The sequence below is a fragment of the Oxyura jamaicensis genome, chromosome 5, assembly GCF_011077185.1.
Source record: "Oxyura jamaicensis isolate SHBP4307 breed ruddy duck chromosome 5, BPBGC_Ojam_1.0, whole genome shotgun sequence".
Classification (NCBI taxonomy): Eukaryota; Metazoa; Chordata; class Aves; order Anseriformes; family Anatidae; genus Oxyura; species Oxyura jamaicensis.
Genome location: NC_048897.1, coordinates 1,396,473 through 1,412,016, shown reverse-complemented (window position 1 = coordinate 1,412,016; position 15,544 = coordinate 1,396,473). Strand labels below are relative to the sequence as shown.

The window sequence follows — 15,544 nt, the reverse complement described above, 5'->3', positions numbered from 1 at the left end:
GACATAAAGCGAAAAAATGAAGTGTATGCTGGTATGGTTGGTCATTAGGTGATTTGACATCCTAAGATTGTGGATGAAACGTGTTGAGATATTCAGCAGGAGTAAGAATCATATTCAAACTGGGAAGATAGAGCGTAAAATAGATAAATAAATGGCCATATATCTCTTAAAAATTTGGACTTCACTTTTAGGGGTCAAAACTGAAGGTTTAATTTAAAAGGCTAATTGTATGTAATGCTACTGTAATGCTATTGCATGTAATGCCAAGGGGAAAGGGATTTTCTTTTTTCAATCTTTTTATACGTCACCTCATCATGACTACAAAATCGATCCATAGAGCTTTTCTCTTGGGGTTTAAGGTAAATTTCATTTCTTTGTATGTTATGGGAATCAAGTAATTATTGATGTAGATGGATATTTGTTGCCTATGGTTAATGAATTTAGTGGATGTTAAGATTTTTGTAGTGTGGGAATTAAAGATGATACTTAGGTAATGAAAGCTCTGAAGTGACTGTGCTAGTGTTGAGAAACTCACCAGGTGCTGGCTCTTACTGAGGTGTATGGGCATGTAAAGCTCTTAAACTGTATTGATGAAGTCAATCTGTATATTGATTAAATATGCTACGTAAGAAGTATAATGACTTCTATATTCTTTCCCTCTTCTGTGAATAGGGTTATTTCCTTCTCTTCGAGTCTATGCTGGATTCTGTCATCTATGCAAAGGACAAGTACCTGGCAGAGGGAGGCTCAGGTTGGTGCGCGTAATTCTTTTAATAAATTTAGCTCTGGGGGAAAGCTAAATGAACTCAGACTTGGAATAAGTTATGCATGGATGAGAAAGTTGCCAGTCTAAATGAAAAATGTTACCATTAGTACGAGCTTCAAGGCATTAATTTACTGTATGGGTAGTAGAAGGATATTAGCTGGGGTATCAAGGTCTCAAGTTAATGGTGTTTTTAAGAATAGAAAGGGGTTATTTATTCTTAAGCACACTCTAAATTTTTCCTCCCTACTTCTTCCCACACGTCTATGCAAGAGGGAGGGAGATGGGGGACAGTAGCAAGTTAATAAACTTCATTTCAAGAGTTAACTTCTGTGTTCCAGAATATTTTGTTAATCACAGGAGTTGGATGGTAACCTCAGCTGTAATACTTAAAGTTAAGACTGGAATGCTGTCTGTATATTTCCCAGATCCTTTGAGTTGCAAAATAATCAATGTAGCCTATCTGGACAAATAAAGATTTAGATAAAATGTCTTAATCAAATTATGGTGTTGGACTTAAAACCTTTCAAGATTTATGAGGCTAAATAGCAGCTATCAGAAAAGCTTGCATTTCTTTTCTCCTCTATAAATATCAGTTTCTGCAAAACAAGAAACAGAGGAATACATTTTTTATTGGTTAAGATATAGTACTGTTCGAGTAAGCTACAACTTACATGTAAGACGAAAAGTTTGCAATTGCAGTCTGTTTTCAGATGAATTAGAGGGAAAGGGATTAAGGTATGTTCCAGAATGGCAGATGATGTGTGAGGAGGACGTATAGTTTCAAACATAAAAAGCCACATGAAATAACTAATGGAATTGCTTTGTTTCAGTTTAGGATATTAATTCCCATTAGGAATATATTCTTTTTCTTTGTGGTCGGAGGGTGGGTAAGGGACAGAAAAAAAAATATTTTCAAGTAGAGTTCTTTTATCCTTTTTAAGTAGATTAGATAGAATCATCTTAAGCAGGGTTTAAATGCCTGTGAGTATTTATTACTCATGTGATGCAGCTTTCTGCACGAGCTCTGCATATGCTTTATTCCTTTCAGTTAATTCCTTTGTCACTATTGTATTTCATATTGACCTTTTCAATCGTAGTCATCGGTCTGTTTTTTTTCCCCCCTTTTGTGCTAACCATGCACATAGTTAGTTTCACTACACTGACTTAATGATTGGATTAATGACTATGTAACAGTGCTCGCTGCAGTGCTTCACTTTGATTGCACTGAGCTTTTGTATGCTACAGTGCAGCAGAAAAAAGGCTTTTTTATGCAATTGTTCAGCATCTGATCGCAAACCTGAATATGCAAGGAAGAGATTACTGTTCACGTATTAAAATATTTAGAAGCCTATCGACCAGCATAGCAGAAGAGGAGCTTTTTTTTTCAGTATTGTAGAGCACTGCAGCCATATCTGGAACACAGTTGGGTGTGCTCTGTATAAATATATGCTAGCCATTTTACATCACAGGGTAATTACTAAATTTGAGGACATCCTCTAAAATTTTAAGGAATAATTTCCTGTTTAGCTAGTGCTTCCAAAGCTTTCTGAAAAGGGCCAGACATTTCTGACCTCTGCAGAAACTATGACAGCATCTTGTTCTCCAGCATCTTTCTGTATCGCTACTGTGTTTACTAGCGGCTTGAGCCTCCCCAAGATGTCTTGGAGAAGGTGTGCTGGCTCTGCAGTGCGCTTAACCTTTGTGGTCTGAGAAGGATCTCAGGTTCTTAGTTGACTCTTCCCAAGGCATACTGTATTACAGAGCCACTGATTGGTGCAGCCAGATTTTAAATAGGACAATTTTTCCTTCAGATGCTTCCTGTTACTCTCTTCAGCCAGTTTGCATAGCAGGTAAATGGCTGTGCCAGAGCTCTGTGCCAAAATTGCTCAGCAATCAGCAAGACTGCCACTATGCAATGTGGATGAATAGCAGAACTGTGGGCACGTCCAAACGGGGATGAGCTGAAATGAAGAGCTCATTCTGAGGTGAAGTCTTAAGAAAGAAACTCCTGAATCTGCCATAAAGCTTAATTCCGTCTCAAGCCACGTAATACTATTGAGCCCAAGATCATTATTTATTGGGGCTGCTTGAAAGCTGAGAACAGCGATAAGAGCAGCTGTGATTTGGCCAGATCTTCCAGTGACTGAAGCGGGAATAGAATCCAAATTTCCAGATATGTGTGCAGTCAGTCATGTCGTGGTTACTTCAGTTGAGCCTATTGGCATACTGAAGTGGTTCATGTCAAACAGTCTGGGGTAATGTGTACAGTATATAATAGCATTGTTTGGGAACACAAAATTATTGCTGCCCAGGACCCATCTGCTCGTTCTTTAGAGCTGTTACTTGCTTGGGTGTATATTTTTCCATATACTTGAGCGCAGCACACACTGGTGAGGGGGTGACATATGTAAGGAATTAATCATTCAAAATGTAATACTGTTAGCTTGTTTGAGTCAAGAAGATGGTGTTCACTTGGAATTCCTTCTGCATATCCAGAGGATTACTGCCTTACCCTTCAGTGTCCTGAAGTTTGTGAGGCATTTATAAGGGCTAAAGGATTTCCCCTCATATTCTGTCTACCATGTGAGCTGCTACTAGTGACAGATGACTTGAGGGCACTCAGTTGAGAAGGACACAGATGTCAAAACGATGAATCTGAGAGAGCATTGTGAAGTATGTGCTTTTGTCCAGTCAGCATTTTGGTCGTTTCACTTGTGAGAAAATAATTATTAGATTATAGCCTTAATCAGAAAAAAAAAAAGACAACTCTGTCAGGATTGCACAGGCAAATGTTATAAGGTTGCAGGAAAAGCAGAGGTTTTTTGGAGAAACAAGGATTTTTGGTTGAAATGGAAAACACAGTTTTAAGCAGGTGATTTTAAACGTTGACAGAACTCTGCTGCTTTTAGAAGATTTAGTCTGATACTTAAATAACCTGTTCAGATTTCCAGTCAAACTTCACTATAGTGTAGGCTTCGGAGCAATGGTTGGGTTTGTAAATTTAGAAGTGGACACATGACTGTAATCTTGTGCCTGTGCCTTGTTTGTGGAACTCAGATTTATTTTTCTGAAGTCTAAACAGGCTTAGTTTGCTTTTTTACTGCTATTGATAGAATAAAAATGAAGATAAAATTTGGGCATTAGTTTTTGCTGTTTTGCTTGTTTTTCAACACTTAGTATAATCAAACCGAAGTTACACTTGTAATTGAAGGTTTGGTTGTGTGGGTAAAGTGATTGAACAAAAAGTGATTACGGTCCCACTCAAATATTTTATGCTTGATAGATGTAGTAAACTTTTTCCTGTTCACATGATGTGCCAGAAAGTTGAGCTAGTCAAAGAAAAGAATGTTATAAAACAAATATTTTTTTGCAGTTCTTTTTGTTTGCAGTTTTGCTACCTGTAGCTTGTTATCTCATTTAGAATGTTCTGTAACTAGAGACGGTCTTTTTTCACCCCTTTTGTATCCTCTTGCTACAGCCCTTGCATGCGGTAGTCATTTGCTTTTGTTGTCTGTCCCATGCCGCCTTGGGGACGATGTTAGTGGTGGCTCTTGGAGGTAAAGCCTAATATAACACAGTTCTCATATCAGTGGACAGTTACGAGAGCATTAAGAAATGCAAAACCTTGATCACTAGCTCCAGAAACTACTTGCAAATACTCCTACTGCCAGGTTTCTGTGCATGTGACAGCTGTCAGGTGTGCTGGAATCAACTGATTCGTTTCAAACAACATAGTTGAGTGCCTCCCTGTTTTGATTCTCATCAAATTACTTTTTCACTGCTGAGTTAACTGTAGGCTGTTCTTGGAAAAACCACTTGCTTTCAGTTCTCATCTGCAAAGTGGAGATGGTAGTTAACCGATGGGATTCCAATTTAAGCTAGCTGATATTTAGTATTCTGGCTTAAACAGTCAGAATGTGAGAAAAATGGCAGTGTGTGCTCATACTTTGCATGATCTAGTCGTTCTAGCTGGTAGAGGTGGTTGCTTGCTTTAATCTCTTCACATGGAAAAGAATAGCTTCTTCAGAGAAGACTTGCCTTTATATTGTGTATAAGTTAATTTCCTTTAGGACAGACATACTCTCGCTATATAATAGGTCTAATACCAGTTTTCTGTTTCTATCTTTGCTATTTTACAAGGCAAAAAAACCTTTCTGACCAACGCTTCTTCCACATCAGTTTTGATAAGGTACAATTTCAAGCAGAGCTGAAGACAAAATTAATTTTACACTTCACCAGATTTTTTGGAAGAGAAGAGGAACTCAGCTGCAGTTTTGCTAACACTGCCACATTGATGTATCAGTAAGAAAATCCAGTAAAATAAGGTGCCTAATAGTAAGCATTCTGCTCTGAAGCCAGACCAAGAATTCAACTTGGGCAACTTGGAAGGCTTTAATGCTCTAATAGAAAGTGGAGATTTATTTTTGGAAAGAAGCCTAGTTAAATATAAGCTTTAAATTGAGCTTCTCTTACTATTTGATCGTGTTGTAGAGAACCGTATTCATAGCAGCTGTTGTGTGTGTCCTCTCCCATCAGTAGTGGAAAGAGATTGGCTGGCTTTCCTGTAGGAAGACGTTGAGAAGGAATACGTCAGCCTTGTGCTACTATTTGGAATATGTGTTACGAAAATATTCTTGCAAGGAGAGAGCACAAACGCGAAGACCGTCTAAGAATGAGAGATGTCATCCTAAAACTGTGGGGAAGACTTGAAGAGGAAGTTGTCTTCTGTCTGCTGGGTTGCTTCCATGTTGTTCGGGTGCAAATAGAAGAAGAGTGTTTATTCTTTCTCAGTACCCAGAAGTCATGTTTAGGTTCTAAGGCATGTATCAGGCAAATAATGTCAGGAAACAGGAATAAAATACCCAAGTGAAAATATTTGCTCTGTTCTGGAAGTAAGGTATTTTGGCAGAGATGACTTGTTACTTCGGAGCCCTGACCTGAACTTTCCTCTGGGTATCTGTCTGTCTAGTAGTTACTAAATGCATTTCAGGGCAGTCTGTGTATAGCTAGAATAGGATGTTCCAAAAAACTTTCATCAAACATGAAATTTCCAGTCATGTTCTGGCAGTGGGATTCAACTAAAAGGAAATGTTCTCATGAATGGTTAATACTGTTAGCAGAGAAGCGTGGCAAAATTGAATTTTAGTGTCTAGTCTCTTCTGTGGAAAAGGCGATGCCAGTAAAGAAAGCAGGAGGAAAAATGTCTTATCTAAGAACTGGAAAAGTTCTTTTATGTGTTTTTAAGATGTTAATCATTTAAAAAGATAAAATGTGAAACTTTTTTGCATGTCTAAAAATCAATTTTCTCTAATCTGTGTTTTGTTGTTACAGTTTATCCTGACACTTGCACTATTAGTCTAGTAGCTGTGGGGGATATGAATAAACATGCAGACAAGCTGCTCTTCTGGGAAGATGTATATGGCTTTGACATGTCTTGCATGAAGAAGGCTGTAATTCCAGAAGCTGTTGTGGAGGTGCTGGATCCAAATACACTTATATCTACAGCCACTGTTATTAAGGTACCAAACTAGATCCTTCTTAATAGTTCAGTAGTTAGGTCAGAAGTTTCCTTCTATTATTTCTTCTTGTGTACATCTTCCCCCCCCCCCCCCCCAAGTATTCCTTATTCATAGATGGTAGTCATTATGGATGCCTTACGTTTTAGCGTCTCAGCTTGTTCACTAGACTCCCTCTTCAGTCAACGTAATAAAGCACACTTTAAGGGGCTTGACGCATTTTTGTCCTGAGGACACCCATAACAACTTATGTGACTTGAGGTTATTTAGACATACATGCTCTCCCTGTATGTAAGGGGAGGATAGAATGATCAATGCAACCTTTGAAATATACTTGTAGACCTGTAATTATAGGCAAGATAAATTCTACCGTTAGTGTATTTATGCACACGAAACAGTAGTGTTGAGATGGAGAAAGTAAAGCTGTAGTTAGCTATCTGAGAGGTTTGTGTGTGCTACAGGTGAGACAGAGGTACTTCTCACCTGTGTACACCTGTATTTCTAGCACTTCATTATGACTTGAGTGAGGTTGAAAACCTCTTGCAAATGGGTCAGGCTTGGTATACTAAATGAAGAACATAAAACGTGCTCTAAATGAACAACTGGGTGGAAACGTTGAGCTACATCAGTTTATTAGACAAGAAAACTAACAACATATCCCATCACAGAAAGTTGATGATAACTCAGGTTAAATTTGCCCAGTGCAGCCTACAAGCTGCTGTCATTTTTAAAATGTGCCTTTTTAAGTCTGTATAATTACGAGCAGTCACTGACCAGCACAGTATGGGCTCAGTGAAATTTGTCATTGTATAGTATTTCTAATAACTTCTGTGCCTAATGGTTTTATACTCATTTGTTCTTAGTAACAATCATGGTTTTAAAAATAAACTAAAGGCTATGTATGAGCTCATTGGCTGGAATTAGAGTAGAAAGTAGTAAAATTAATGAGTTGAGCAACAGCAGCATTACAGGTAAATTGTTTTAATCAATAGCCATTCCACATAACAAATAGAATGTATTTTTGAGGGAAAGTTTAAAAATGTTGCAATTTATCATGTGATGATTACCGACGATATTTTAGTGTACTTGTTCATACTAGCTGCTGCTTGTTTTGAATACTTAATAATGTAAGTTTTCAGGAAGAAAGATAGTCCCTGAAGAAAGCTGAGGCAGCATCAAGAAATACTGACTAATATTGTATGTAAGATTTAATGTCAACAAAATATGACATTCTAGGATAAAGCATTTTAGGTGAGTAGGCAAACTAAAGTACTTCACACAGGGCCAGTGTGATGGAATTTTCATGAACTTAAGATGGAGGATTTTAACTTTCAAAAATCGATAAATGTGTCTTGAAAAAAAAAAGTTGAAATGCAGGTTGTAGTTTGATCTGCAGGTTTTTATATATACTGGATGCCATTGTTTTGTGGTAATGTGAAAACAGAGAAGCAGTTCTCTACCCCCTGCTCTCTTTCTTATCTGTTGTGTCACACTCACAGTTCATATGCGGATACCCCCAGTGGTCGTGCTGCTGTTTGGTGGGACCCCCGTAGGCTGGAGAAATGGGCCAATGGGAGTCCTCTGCGGTTCATCCAAGGGCTGTGCAAACTCCACACGTGGGGAGGAATAACCCCCCCCACACACCAGGATGGGCTGGGAACCTACTGGCTGGAAAGCAGCTTTACAGAAAGGCAGCCGGGGACCCTGGTTAAGACCAAGCTGACTGTGAGCCACCAACACGCCCTCACAGTCAAGGCAGCCAGACAGCCCCGTGGGCTGCACTAGGAGGACTGCTGCCAGCAGATCAAGGGGGATGAGCTTTGTCTTCTCATCAGTTCCAGGGAGCTCACCAGTGGAGTGCTGTGCCCGGTGCTGGGCTTCCTGGTGCCCGAGTGAGCTGGATGTACTGGAAGGAGTTCGCTGAAGGACCGCAAAGCTAATGAAATGACTGGAGCTGTGTCTGTCATGCAGGGATGCGCTTCCACTTAAACATAAGGAAACTCATTTTACTGTGATGGAACACTGGCACAGGTTGCCCAGATAGGTTGTGGATGTTAATCCTTGGAGATGCTCAGAAGCCATCTGAATGTGAGCTGGAGCAACCTGGTGTAGTGGATGTGGCTTTGATTACGTGCTTGGATAAAGAGATTTCCAGAGCTTCTTGTTGACCTCAATTACTTGGTGATAAATACAAAACTGATCTTGCAAATAAAATAATAATGAAAAAAGTTGTTTTCTAACCCAGATCAGTTTCATACTGTAGTTCACCTTGTGGCTACAGAAACAAGGAGTAGAACAGGTGAAGGTAAAGGGTGCGAAGAGGTCTCAATGCTAAGAGTGCTTCCTCAACAGAAGGGACTTGAGAAATTGTGGCCATATAAACTAATCGCTGTTGAGGATACATGTATATATGCCTGTGAATGTCAGCTACGAGGAGCTATCATCAAGAAAGTTACTTAAGAGCAACTTCCTTGAACAGAGTGAGCTACCATTCCTAGTTCCAAACAGCTACTAGTCAGTATCTGTTTATGTTGACAAAGAGGAAGAGGGATTTCTGTATTTGGTCAGTGTGTGTATATGATAAGACTGTTTTTAAGTCTTTTCTTGGCATTTTAAAGAGCTGTATTAGTATTGGTCTATAAAAGTTGTCTTTTTATGGAGCAACTGAAAAACACATAAAGGTCAACCAACGAGACATCTTACTTTCTTATAAGCATTGTTACTGACGGTATTATTTTTTCCTTTCAACAGCGTATCAACTGTAATACTGCATCCACTTCAGATTTAGAATTCTCTTTGGAATTCACCCTAACGATTACAATGAGCACGAAGTGCACAGTAAGACAAATTTTATTTTTTTATGTATGGTCGGTATCGCGTTGAACTGCCAGTGTATTTAATCAGTCCTTGGCTTGAAACTTTCACTTCAGCTTTACAGAGGTGTGGAATGAGCCCTCTCTCTAACAAGAGGTGAATGTTAAACTCCTTATAGTAGTATTATGATATACAAGTCCAGGTAAGAAGAAGAAGGGAAGGATAATGGGTCTTAGCATTGTTTTTTTGTTTTGTTTTTGTTCTCTAGCCAATTTTTGGAAACAAGATTTCAGTTTACACTGGTTGTTACTATTGTACTGAAAAATGTTACAGTCAGTGTTCTCTGAAGAGCTTTTCTGAGTTGAATAAAAATAGTGAAAATATAGATGGGAGACAGATAAACTGTAGCTCTTGCAGTAAACACATAGCAGCTCATATGACAGACACGGTTTTTCACACACGGAAGTTCCTAATCTTCATGTGCAAAGACTGAAGGGGAACAAACACCTGGGTGATAGAGTTTTTATTGTGTCTGTCATACATTTTGTATTTAACTTAATATATTTATTTGCTGTATGTAAATTAATGACTAAAATTCAAAAGAGCAATAGTTCTAGAAAGGCTGTGGACTTTCATTGAAGGGGTTATTCTAATAACAGCAGATGTAAGTTTACTCATTGTGATATTACAGGCTATACTGCATTAAATTAAGTGAAGACTCCAACAAATGGGAGACAGATCTTACCAAATTGAGTATTAATTGTCTACGAAACACTATTCAATATGAAAAGAAAGTGGGAAAATGTTTTCATTCTGAGCTTTAGAATTAAGTAAAATCTCGGTACAAGGGCATGTTTGAAATACTCTCAAGTTGCACCTACACGGTTCAGTATGAATTTACGTAAACGTGTTCATTTTGCTGCTTTTTTTTCTTGGTCATTGAGTATCAGTTACTAATGAGAGAACAGAAAAATAATCATTTTTGGGTTAGTTGAAAGTGTTCTGTCTTTCTTTCCGCAAGTGCCCATGGAATTTTTATTTTGTATATAGTTCTGGTTTTAAAGTCAAGGAAGATATTCAAACGCAAAGCTCATAAAATAAATATATTTGAGTGTGAGTGACTTCTGAAGTAAAGATATTCTGAATGTGTTTATATATTCCAGCTATGATAATTATTGTTAAAATAGTTAAAAATGTGTAGATTGGTACCTATGTGGGGATACCTTAGGAATTCTATTTAGTTTTGATTCACAGATTGCTTTGTTTACTGGAGTTGTGAAGGAAAGAATCAAATAGAAGGATTTGTGTGTTTTTTTTTTTTTTGTTTTTCCTCTAAAGCTTTAATGAAAAGAATATAAGCATAGAAAAGGGTGAACATTCCAGTGAACTCTCTAAATGTGAAGCTGGCGAAACTTTGGAAGTATCTGCTTTCCCAATGGCTGGACTATAGAGAAAGAACACTTCTGAGCTAATTCATGAAACCAAACATTCAGGTATCACAAAGACTAGGAATTTTTATGAACAAGAGAAAAGATGAGAACTGGAATTTTCCCATGATGTTTTGAACTTATGGTTACATGCCTAAATTTAAATAAATGTCGCAGCAGGAACTGACATGGTTCGCAGTCCAGCCTACGGAAGTCTCCAACTTCTTATATATGTACATTATTTCTATACTACTTATGTTTCTGTAACAGCTTTACTTAGGATAAACAATTTCAATTCACTGGTTACCTGAGAAAACAGAGGAATACGGTCAGCCTAAAGTGTAGAGAAACACTGGAGAGCCCATATGCTGCAGTGCAAATAAAATTTTGCTGTTCAAAGACAGTCAAACTCATATCCCACTTGATACCTGCAACTTTTGTAAAGAAATGATTTATTCCCAAAAATTGAGTTCTGTTTTTATTGATAACCCTCAAATTCAAGTGATTTTTAAGCAGCTTGCATCAACTTTCTGTGATGTCAGACAGGTTGAGAATGAAGACAAGGTTTGAAGGAGGTATAACAAATTGACTAAAGAAGAGAAAAAAAACAATTATTTGAGGTTAACAAAGGTAAAATCTAATATGTCTGGAAACTCATCTTACACCAATTAGCTTGTTGTTCTATTAACTAGGAGTATTTAATTTTAACAGCTTTCATGAAAGAGGAGTTGGAGTCTCAGGTATAGTGGACGATTGGCAATTACTTTGTCAGTATGTGTTTTTCAGTTCTAAAATATTGAGAGAAACCCTTCTTCTGAAATCCATTCAAGTCTTGGTCAATTAAGAAGCAAGATAGACTGATAGATTATATACACACACAAACATACAGACTTGTTTACTTTTAGTACAAACCATATGACTGAATTGGCAAGACATACAAATAGGTTAGTGGAAGGCAGACTGAAAAAAATAGCTCCTGGAAACATCTTGGAGCTTCATCATCAATTATGTATGTATAATATGTTTCCCTTTTCAAATTACAGGGAAAAAATTTACTGGATTACACAGAGTGTAACTGTTTTTTAGTTAGTCATAGATTTATAAAATAAGTCTAGTTGCCTTGGCTTGGTCAGCTTTGATTTCAGACCAAAATCTAATAGAGCCTTGGACTAGTTACCTTAATTTGGCCACTTCTGAATACGTGATGAGTAAATGGAAATCATTACAAAATCTTGGTGATACTTGATATTTGCATAGAGTAAAATAGCTTAATTAGTAAAAATTATTTTCCATAGCACTAGACCTTTACAAAAATATGATTTCAATTCTGTGTTCCTGATTATGGTATCACTGACATAAATCAAAATGCACACCTGCATTTTACAACTTGAAGGGTGAAGGTATAGGGAGTAGGGAGAGAACAATGTTTCTGAAATTTTGCAGTGAATGCAGGTTCTGAAAAATGATCAGAACTCTAAAATATTTTGTACTTCATCATTTAGGTTTATTGACACTTGGAGTGAAATTTCTACTCTTTCTGAGATGGATTGTACAAGTTTAGTTGTGAGTTGACAGTTCATCCATCATATCAGGCTGCCTAACCTTGCAGCAAATGAACAATGAAAGTCCATTATTTATATTGAGAATTTCTGAGGAGATGTTTTAGGATTGCAGTTTGTCCTTTGAAAATAACATTTGATGCTTTTCTTGTTTGCATCTGTTTTTTGTTCTACTGGCTTTTTGTTTTGTTTTTGTTTTCTACACAAGAAAACAAACGTATTTCCCACAATTCTAGCTTTTTGTACTTGACTGCTCTATTTTGTGAAGTGTTTTTTTTGCATGTTTAAATATTAATATTTGAAAATATTTTAGTTTCGGTTACAAATAAAGTATTTCACCCAAAATATCAGTTGGAAAACAAATAATATATGCTTGTGTGTTTTTGTTTTATTTTAGTTCATAACCTAAAATTGATTTCAAAGGAGCTTTTTCTTGGCCCTTTCTCTGTCATGTAGGTGTGAAAAGAGATTTAGTTGTCCTTTTCCAAGTGGTGCAATCAACAGCAAAGCTAAGATCATAGCACTGTTATTGTCAAAACTTGTACTACTCTTGAACTTGTCTGTTTAAGGAACAAACAAAAAAACGAAAATCAACCGAAAGACTTAGTTACATTGTGATCTGTGATATATTAGCAATCTGGTGGATCCAGTTGCAGATCAGCTACTAGTTCACACTGTTATTTGTGTTCTGGGGAGTGGGTTTGTGTGCTGCTTCCTTCCAAGGTACTACATGGGTGCAGAGCAGTATACAATAGATGTTCTTCCATGGAGATGTATTGACAACTTGGAAGTCATTGTTGCTACTGTTGAACCTGTTTTAGCAGAAGCATAGCACTGGTGAGAAGTAATTTAGCAAGTACTCAGAACAAAGAATTGTGGCTTCAGCCAGTTGCAGTATGCGATACAAAGTTAATCATTGAAAAGTTGAACTTTTAGCTGGCAATCTGTTACTTCCTCCCATCAACCTGTTTTCATTTCTGTGGTAACAGGACATTCAGTAATAAAAGCTGACAGGAATCAAAACAACGAAGCAGACTTTTTAGCAACTAATTAGCATGTTAGCTTTATGTCTTGGAACAACAGCAGGACCCCTCAAGGAAGAGAGGCTGCCCTAATTTCAGTGGTAAGATGCTCAATACCTCCAAAGTCTGACCTTAGTTTCTCCTCAATCTTGATTTTTATCCCTTTTAGCATATACTATTTGAAATTGTGCTTGTTTATTTTCAGTCTGGACAGAGAAAACGACCTCTTCATTTCCCCCATACTTAATTCCTGTTGTTGTGAGTTGTTCCAGTAATAGCATCTGGATGGGTTTTGTAAAGGCTGTGGGAAAGCTGTTCCATGTTACTTTGGGGACAGTTGGGAACAGAGGTTTTTTTCTGTTTTTGGCTGGAAGGACTACAGTCAAGGTTCTTTTCAGAGAGGAAAAAAGTCTGGTAACTTTTCTTGTTTTCTTCCTGTGGTTTACTGCTTAGTATTACTTACTAATAGAAACATATTTGAGTCGTCTGTCCTTCCGTCTGTAAATGATTTTGAATTACTGTCATAGTTGACGTACGTATGAGAGAACATAAATATTTATCTAGTGGAGTGTTAAATCACACTTAAAACCGATCAGCCTAACATCTCTCTATGCGCATCCTAAATGTATCACAAGTGATCCTGAGATGTATTTGTCCGAGCCACACCCTCTAAAAATGCTTAATGCTCTAAATAGTTCTTCTAGGTGTTCAAGCAATTAGTTGAGTCTTCAAGGAAAGAAATCATTATCTTGAGAAATATGGAAAGATTGAAAATAATTATTTAAATCTGGCAGTGGCTTTGTGTGTGATCTTGGGGATTTCAGAAGTTTTTCTGGGGTGGGGAGAAGGCAAGGTTTTTCTCGGAGCAATTATTCTTTCTGTTAATTTTTCTTTTTTCCCCTCCTATGGTTTACTACTTAATAGTACCTTCTCAGTAGTATCTTAGAGGTATTAGTATCTCAGAGTATCTTAAATGTATTAAGCTTCTTTATCATTATTTTAGTTTTCAAAGATAGAAGATTTTCGAAGCATGAAGCGATGGCTTAGAATCATTATATTAAATTGATTCAAGGCCCTTTTAGTGCAGGTTGACTTGATTTCAGTCTTATGAAGATAATGGCCAAAAATAAATTAAATTAGCTAGCAAAAGTGCATCTTCCTGGTGAAGAACTAGGGTTTGTCACTGCTGTTTTTAATGAGACATCTGGCTAATATCAGTTAGTAGATGCTGCTAGGAAAATATTCCATTAAGTGTATTCTAAGTTGATCACTGTGTGAGCTTTTGAGATAAAATATAATGGTGATTACCCTCAGTGCAGAAATCAATTGACAAACTTTCTCTTTTGTTTGCAAGTGTTTCCCCTGTGAGTCCATCAAGGTTGATCTTTCCTAGCTGAATAACAATATCCCTTGGGAGGAAAATGGCAGTATCTCTTCATTGCTCCCGGGAGATCTTGTCAAAGAGCAGAAGATGCATGTAAAAGTGGGAGGGAGGAAGGGGATGAAAGAAGGATAATGAACCAGAGGACGTGACTGATATATTAAAACATTCTGGAAGAGAAAGGAAATGAAGTTGACTCTGGAGAAAATTATTTTGACAACAGAAAATCTACGCTGAAGTTGTCTTATATTTTAGATGGTGTCATCCTTTAATGTCCGGTTTTGCACTTGGAGCCAAAAGTAACTATTAGCATATCAGTCTTAGGTGAGAAATGAAATTTTTTAGATAACAGTTGGAAATCTGGCTTAGGGTGCTGCCGCAAACATGCCTTTAATGCATGATTTCTCTTTAAAGGAACTATCTCATGTTATGAAGCAGGATTTGGCCTTTGGAGCTGTTCAGTTATCTTCTAGCCTCCTCTCCAGTTGTGTCCGGATTCTTAATTCTTTTTAAAACCCAAAACTGTTAGTTTTTTAGTAGCAAAGGTTTTTCATTCCCCCCCCCCCCGTGATAAAAACACAGCAACTCCGCCCTCCGCCGCATGGGTTAGAAACATTCCATCTCCATGCTTGGATAAACTCCATCAAAAGCACATTATCTCCCACTTCTGTGGCCAGCTGTCTAATTGTATTTGTTGTAGCCACTCACTGTTGGAACATGATACTAGTGAAGAGCAAGAATGATAAATTACTCACTGTAGGTGATAGCGATGATGATAATTTTTAATTTCCTTGTTCCTAAGTGAATTGGTAAGGTTGCCTTTACGAGCTCTAATAAGGAGTCGAGCACTGTCATTTGTTTTATCCTGTTAAAAAGCCGTATAGAACAGACAGCCATTTTCTGCAGAAAAAGCCTTCGTATTCATATGTATTTGAATTAATTTGATAAATGTAGTTTCTTCTTCCCATTCCAGCTAAGGCTGTAAGTCAAAGCGTATAAATAAAGAATACGTACTAACACTGATCTTTTACAGCTGTTAAAGCTTTTTTCTGATTCAAA

The 15,544-nt window shown here is 37.3% G+C and overlaps 1 protein-coding gene across 1 annotated transcript in view; it reads left to right on the top strand.

Moving 5' to 3' along the window:
• The window catches only part of PRMT3 (protein arginine methyltransferase 3), a 58,564-nt gene that overhangs the window by 27,932 nt on the left and 15,088 nt on the right, over positions 1 to 15,544 (top strand). Inside the window, exons 10-12 of the mRNA XM_035327534.1 lie at positions 673 to 751; positions 6,098 to 6,285; positions 9,034 to 9,120. Of these exons, the coding sequence (XP_035183425.1) occupies positions 673 to 751; positions 6,098 to 6,285; positions 9,034 to 9,120 (354 nt within the window). The remainder of the gene's footprint in view (positions 1 to 672; positions 752 to 6,097; positions 6,286 to 9,033; positions 9,121 to 15,544) is intronic.